General features: G+C 44.3%; 1 protein-coding gene across 1 annotated transcript in view; it reads left to right on the top strand.

The window, feature by feature from the left end:
- Positions 1 to 7,002, top strand: part of LOC104409680 (unconventional myosin-Vb-like) — a gene marked incomplete at both ends in the record, with an annotated part of 107,367 nt that overhangs the window by 43,970 nt on the left and 56,395 nt on the right. Inside the window, 1 exon segment of the mRNA XM_010019617.1 lies at positions 6,272 to 6,394. Within this exon segment, the coding sequence (XP_010017919.1) occupies positions 6,272 to 6,394 (123 nt within the window).

The following is a 7,002-nucleotide window of genomic DNA, read 5'->3' as shown; positions in this document are numbered from 1 at the left end:
AGTGTTACCAGCTCTATAAAACGTATAAAACATCGTGATACTGAGGATAAAGAAACTTGAGTGCTGCGTGAGTGGGTGTAAGTCAGACAGTGGGAGGGTTTTCAGACCCTTTGACACAAAACCCCCCTAGTGTGCAATAGTTAGAAGTTGAAGTTTGACAGATTCAACCATGAACTGAGCCTTTTTAATGCTCAGAACAGCCTGGTGGAAGGGCTTTCTTGATGGATGTGGCTGCCTTGCAAAGCCTCAGACTGGATTTGCTATGGTGCATTCAATAAGTTGTCTTTGGGAAAAGTTTCTGTTGAGACTTGGATTCTGTGCCAGGAAGTGTCTTACTGATTGTGGGAGGGCTTTAAATATTTTTGAACAAGGGCAGGGAAGGGTGAGGCAGGGACTGGTGGGAGAACTAAAGTAGGGAAGGGCCCCTTTACTAGGATAGCCAAGGTGGTAAGAAGGACACACTGAACTCTTGTTGGCTCTGTGGGATCCATGGGTATGGGACAGATGCAGTGGCCCAAGAGCAGGAGTGTCACATTGCATCAGAGGGAAAGATTTTTGGATCCATTATTTAGACTAGTGTTCCTGCTGGGATTTAAGGAGATGTGTGACCTGTCCTTGGCTGGGAGGGAGGTGACCTGTCAAGTGGCTGCTCTCTCCAAGTGACAGGGCTGCAGTCCCAGGCATGACACAACCTGCATGTCCCATGCTCGTTCCTCATCTGGGGTACAGAGATTCTGGCTGTCTCTTTGCAATGACCTAGAGCTGGTTCTTTGACCTTTTCAAAACCAGTCTTGTGAAGACTCCTTAAAAATGAGAACAAATTAAACTTAATTCCATGTCCTTAAAAATAGCATCTTAGCTGGTGCTGGCTCAGAAGGAGGCCAGATAGGGCTTGATATTCAGCACTATTTCATTTGGTCTCTGTGCTGTTAAGCCTGGTCAATTCTTAAGGCACAAACCAGCTCCTGGGTATTGTAAGGACTGTAAAGGAAGTTTCCCTCACGCCATATTGACTGATAATGCCCTTTGCTCCTCTCCAAAGCACCTGGCACTGGTTGCTGCTGGTGACACTGCATTAGACGGAGCAACTCCTATGCATCAACAGTAATATGGGCAACTTTGCTGTAGATATGCCTGGTACTACTGTTTTCCTCCATGTTTTGGGGTTCTTTTGTCTAAAAAAATGAAACACAAGATCTATTCCCTGCAAACCATCGAATGCCAATTATCTGGGTATTTACCTGACAGTGGGAATGCTGTCATTAGTCACAGGCTCTTATTATGGGCCCTGTAGTAGTCTTTTTTATAATAACCTGCAAGCGTTTTCCAGCTTTATGAAAATTTCAGCAAAGCCTGTCAGCTGAAAGCACCAGTTTACGGGTGAAAATCTTTACCCCCCCAGCAGTGTTTCACCTCTTGGGGAGAGCTGGCCATGGCAGGCACAAGACCACAATAGGGTAATTGCAAGTCATCTTGTTAGCACATTCAGCGATGGATGAATATACTGCAGGACTCGAAATGGGCATCGAGGGGGTCCTGGCAACATAATGAAACATTAGCGCAAAAACGGAGGGTTTGTCGCTAATGTTCTTGCTTCACAGTATGGATTTTTTTTTTTAATCTTTAATGTGAGGTTGTGGAGGAGGTGGTTGGGTACGTGCTGGAGCAGTTCAGCTAACAAAGGTCATATGAGAGTCCTGTCACCGCATAGCGAAGAACGGGACCAGGCAGGTTGATTTTTTTAAGAGGCTTAAATTATCCTCAGTGGAAGTTGAAAACTCTCTAAATAATGAAGTCAAATCACTGTGTCAAAGCTGGATGAGGTATTCTGCTTTTCAGGCTTAAACTGCTTGCTCTGTTGGAGTGCTGCTTTCCGCTTCCCAAGTGCCATTAGGGAGTACAGTGAGAAGCTGCTCTGGATGTCCAGGTTTCTCCATAAGGTGTCTTTCTGCCTGGCTGCCTTCTTGCTTTGGCCTGTGCTGTTGGGATGGGAGTGGGAATGGAAAAAATAATGAAAAAGATTTTCATTTGCATAAAGTGCATCTAAAAGGGTTTGATCAAGAATGGGCTGGTTGGAAGGACCGATGTGTTAATCATGGCATTTTTATCCAAGATTTATTAAGGACCTTAGTGAAATTCTTTCTTTCTGCTGGCGGGCGATGTGGCCCTTGAGGCTGCCAAAGGAGGATGTGTCTAACGAAAGGCACAAGCTCCCTCATGTTCTTGAACTCTCTTGTGGTTCTCTTTCGTGTTTTATGGCATATTGCCATCGTGTAATGCTGTTAATGTGCCAAGTGCCTTTTCAAAGGATGCTCTTTAACCTTTCCTGTGTCAGTCTGTCAAGTGCCAGAAACACTGAGGTCTGCTTCTAGCAGACTGGTTTTCAATCCTGCTTGTCTCTGCGCATTGCTGTGAACTTGGATATTCGAGCAAACATGTTTTCCTTGTCTGGAATAGTTAGGTTTTCAAACATTAGAAATCGGCACATTGCTTTTCTGTGCTGCCCGGTCCTGTCTGGGGATTTCTGCTCCATGAGCAGATACACAGAGATTGGACCTCTGGGCTTTCCTTTCAGGCATTCAAAGGCAGAATAACCTCATCTACGTCACGCTGTCAGCTTTTACGACTTAAAAGTCGAACACAGCACTTGCAGTGGAACATGTCTCTGGAGTGTGGATGAAGCCCAGGCTCTTTTCAGGCTTTAACATATAATGGAATAATGAGAAAAGAAATAAAATACAAATAGCTCCTACTGTGTTTTAGATCATTAGGTCAGAATGGACCTTTGTTGCTTTTATCTAGTTAATTGTCTTTCCGTTGGAGGTGATGGTGGAGGGAATTGCTCTTCAATCCAAGCAACTCCAAGTATCTCCTCAGCTGTGTGGTGGTCATGGTGGGTTCTTGACCCTGGGATGTTTCTGATACAAAAGCAGTGGACTTGAGTCTGGGGCTGATGCTGGCTCAGCTGGGTAGGTTCAATTTAGGGGAGATTTAGGTTAGATATAAGGAAAAAATTCTTTATTGTGAGGGTGGTGAGGCACTGGAACAGACTGCCTAAGGAAGTTGTGAATGCCCTGTGCCTGGCAGTGTTTGAGGCCAGGTTGGACACAGGGGCTTGGAGCAACCTGCTCTAGTGGAAGGTGTCCCTGCCCGTGGCAGGGGTTGGAGCTGGATGAGCTTTAAGGACCCTTCCAATACAAACCACTCTGGGATTCTGTGATTTCTGTTGCAGTAGCTCCTGGCAGCTCAGAGGACAGAAGACAGCATTTGGAGATGGGAGGTGACACTGGCTGGGATTGCGCTGCCTGATTGATTTTGCACAGTGATGGGCACAGGGATGGTGAGGGTGGACAAGCAGAAGAGGTGACCTTGTGCAATTACTACTCTAAGGTTTTTCCTGTTTAGGGATTTCCATGCAATACTTGCAAAGCAGACGTTTTTTTCTTCTCCATCGCCTAAAAATGGTTTTGCACTAATGAGATAGTCTCTAAATAACTTTCTCAATGGCCTTAAACTGCTGAGCCAATACCAAAAGCTGTTACAGTAGTACAGATAATGGCCCTGTTAGTTTTTGTCCCCAGGACTTGGTCCCTATCAGGTTATTCTCAGGCAGCTAGAAATACCTGGGCTACACAAGGGTGAGCAGGGAGTGGTGTGGGTATGGTGAACCCCTCTTTCTGGGAGGCAGGAGCTATGCCTTTGAAGTTCGTCTCTGAGATAAGCATCTGGCAGCTCAGGTGGCTGTGATGCTCTTGTTCTGCATCTGCAGCTTGGTCCTGAGCAGTACACACCTAATGATATCTCCAGAAAGGATGTTTTTTACATATGAATATGAAATATAACTGATGAAAAGAAACCCATCTGCATTTATAAAATGTCATAAACATCCATGTCTGTTGCGTAACAATTCTGTACAATAGAATTGTGGAGATTGCATAGAATTAGAATAATTGAATAGAATTGCATAACTAAATGCCTTTTAATGTTTATATATAGTCTGTGTTATTTCTTTGTGTATCCATAACCAGCTACACTTAGAACAGTCAAATATAAATACATCCATGATAGCATGGCTTGCAGGAGTGGCTGCTTCATTTAATTCAGCCGTTTATTCCACTTAATGGGGGTGGGAGATGCTTGTCAGGTTCTGTGTCCAGAACCTTTCTGGTGTGCTTTGGTTTGCTGTCATGAAATCAAATCAAAGGCTGTTTCAGAGCAGCATTAAAAAGTATTTCTCACCTGTCTCAAGTTTTCCTTCTTTCAGTTTGCTGTCCCTATTTCCTATGTCACTTTTCGTGTAAAGGTCTGTATAAAGACCTGGTGGATGATCCAGAGCTTTCCCTGATGCGGCACAATTATTCTGTGGTTTCTAGGCTTTGTTCTATCTAATTTTAAATATTGCCTAACACTTTTCTTCTGACTCTTCTCTTTGTCAAACCTAAATAATCCAGTTAGCCATTTTTTGTTAAAAATTAGGTGTGGTTGTTGTGTGTGTGCCAACACTGTGTTGTTGGCAGTGATGGGAGAGTTCCACCAGCCTGTGCTTTCTGCTATATAGGCAGGAGGGATGCAGACAGACCCCATCGGCTATGGTCCTTAGCCCTCAACTGCAGCAATTTCTCTCCCTGTTTCCTTCAGTTTTCAAGAATTTTGATTTGTGGCAAACTGGTTGGACTGGAAAAGTACAAAACAACAGATATTTACAGCAAAGCTGCTTTCCTCAAATACCCTTATGTTTTTTTGGAAAGCTTTGGGGGTTTTGGCAGGTTAGCAGAGGGGGACCTAAACATACCCTAAAAAAAAAAAGTCTTTATGGGAAGTGTAATCATAAGGGTATCAAAATTTGCAATATACTGTTACAGAAGCAAGGAATCCCAGGCTGGTTTGTGTTGGAAGGGACTTTAAAGCTCATCCAGTCCCAACCCGCTGACACGGGCAGGGACACCTTCCACTAGAGCAGGTTGCTCCAAGCCCCTGTGTCCAACCTGGCCTTGAACACAGTCAGGGATGGGACAACTCCTTCCAGTCAAGACTACTCAGTCCTGCTCTTCCACAGACACTGCTAGAAGCCAAACTGTTCCCATACTACAACACGGGACATGGGAAAGCCTCCTGACTTTCTTCCCCAACAGCTTTCTATTTATCTCTACTTCAAAGTGAAAAAACAAGATCTTAACTGTAAAAATGTGTCTAGATTTCCCCTTGTCCTGTCCCTACAGGCCCTTGTCCAAAGCCCCTCTCCAGGTTTCCTGGAGCCCCTTTAGGCCCTGGAGCTGCTCTAAGGTGTCCCCTTCAGGAGCCTTCTCTTCTCCAGCTGCCCCAGCCCAGCTCTCTCAGCCTGGCTCCAGAGCAGAGCTGCTCCAGCCCTTGCAGCAGCTCCAGGACCTCCTCTGCTGCTCTACAGCTGTATGAGCTTAAAAAGTAACAGAACAAACCCACTCCACTGTCTTGCATTAACTTAAGAAGTTTCCAGTTTTTTAGTGAGGAAAAACTGCAGGTACTGACTAGGAAAGTAAGTTCAAACCCTACTTATAACTCCTGATTTATGAAAAGTAGTTCATTTCCTTGCTGCACAAGTAATGCCAATGCTATGTGAAACTGGGATTCATGCATCCTATGTTTGGGATACGAGTGACCTCCCAAGCCTGCTAAGAGGCAGAAGTTTCTTAAGAATAATAATTTTATTAGTATTTTTATTTTAATATTTTAAAACTATCATTTTAGTATCATCATTTTAACGAAATAAAATACAACCTCTTGTGTGTTGTCTCAAACGGCAGTTTGTGAAACTATTCAGTCACCAAAAATTGCATTAAGAAAGTAATGTTGGTGCCTGAGCAACTAGTGTAAATTAACTGCAAAAACACTTCTTCAATTCTCTTTTTTTTTTTTTTTTTTTACTTCCCCCTCCCCTCTCACAAGACCTATTCTGGATGTTGGAGCAGAACCAGCACTTGGGTGGTTTTCACTGGAAATGAAATTTTACTGTGTTTATCAAGAAATCCGTGGTCTTGGCACTTGGACTTGGTAATCTTAAAGGTCTTTTCAAACCAACCTGAACTCTTCTATGATTCTGTTCTATGATTCTAAGAATATGCATGAAAATAAAATAGCACATGCTCTGAGTGCTGGGGGATGGACTTTGCTTCTCAAATATTCCTGTAGCCCACATGGGCTACATGCAGCCCCCAAGCAGGGTTCCTCCAAAATATCCCTGCACCTCCTTTGCATGCTTGGCCATGACTTTTTGGTCCATTTTCTCCCCATTTAGGTTCCCAAAGGCACTGACCAGAACTGGGCTCAGAAGCTGTACGACCGGCATGCCAGCAGCCAGCACTTCCAGAAGCCCCGGATGTCCAACACTTCCTTCATTGTCCTCCACTTTGCTGATAAGGTAACTGGGTGCATGTCGTGTGTGCTGGGACATGAATGCAGAAATGGGAAATGCATGGACAGGAAGAAAGAGCCTCATGAAGGAAAACTAATCTATAGCACTGGTGAGCTGCTTTTTGGTGATAGGGATGCCTGGTTGGCAGTAATCTTGGTTTGGTGCTCAAATCTAGATCAGCTTGGAGGACTTCAGGCTCCAGACTATTGCACTAAGCTTTAAACAGTGCTTTCTAGAGGAGAGAAAAATCCTTTCTCAAAGCTGCAACAAAATGGATTTCTGTAAGGGCATCTTTATGAAAATGCATTAGAAAGGGAATTACTTTTGACAGCTCAAGCTGTGAGCATCAGCAAGGCATGGTGGGGAGGAGCGCGTGAGAGATGACCCAGGACTCATCCCACCCTTCTGAGAGAGAAGATGCCAACTGTAGGGTTCTAAATCCCAGTGTCTGGTGCCATAGTGTCTTGTCCATGGGCTCCAGTTTCATTGAATCCCTGATGTTACAGGCATCCTTCACAGCAAATAATCTCAAAAGGTCACAGTTATCCAGAACATGTTTGTTAGAAAGGAAAGCGTCAGACCAGTGTGGGGTTGTGTCCAAGGAGCCAGGTAAC

Source organism: Nestor notabilis, unplaced genomic scaffold, assembly GCF_000696875.1.
Source record: "Nestor notabilis isolate BGI_N333 unplaced genomic scaffold, ASM69687v1 scaffold12028, whole genome shotgun sequence".
NCBI classification, from domain to species: Eukaryota; Metazoa; Chordata; class Aves; order Psittaciformes; family Psittacidae; genus Nestor; species Nestor notabilis.
This window is presented reverse-complemented; position numbering and strand designations above follow the sequence as displayed.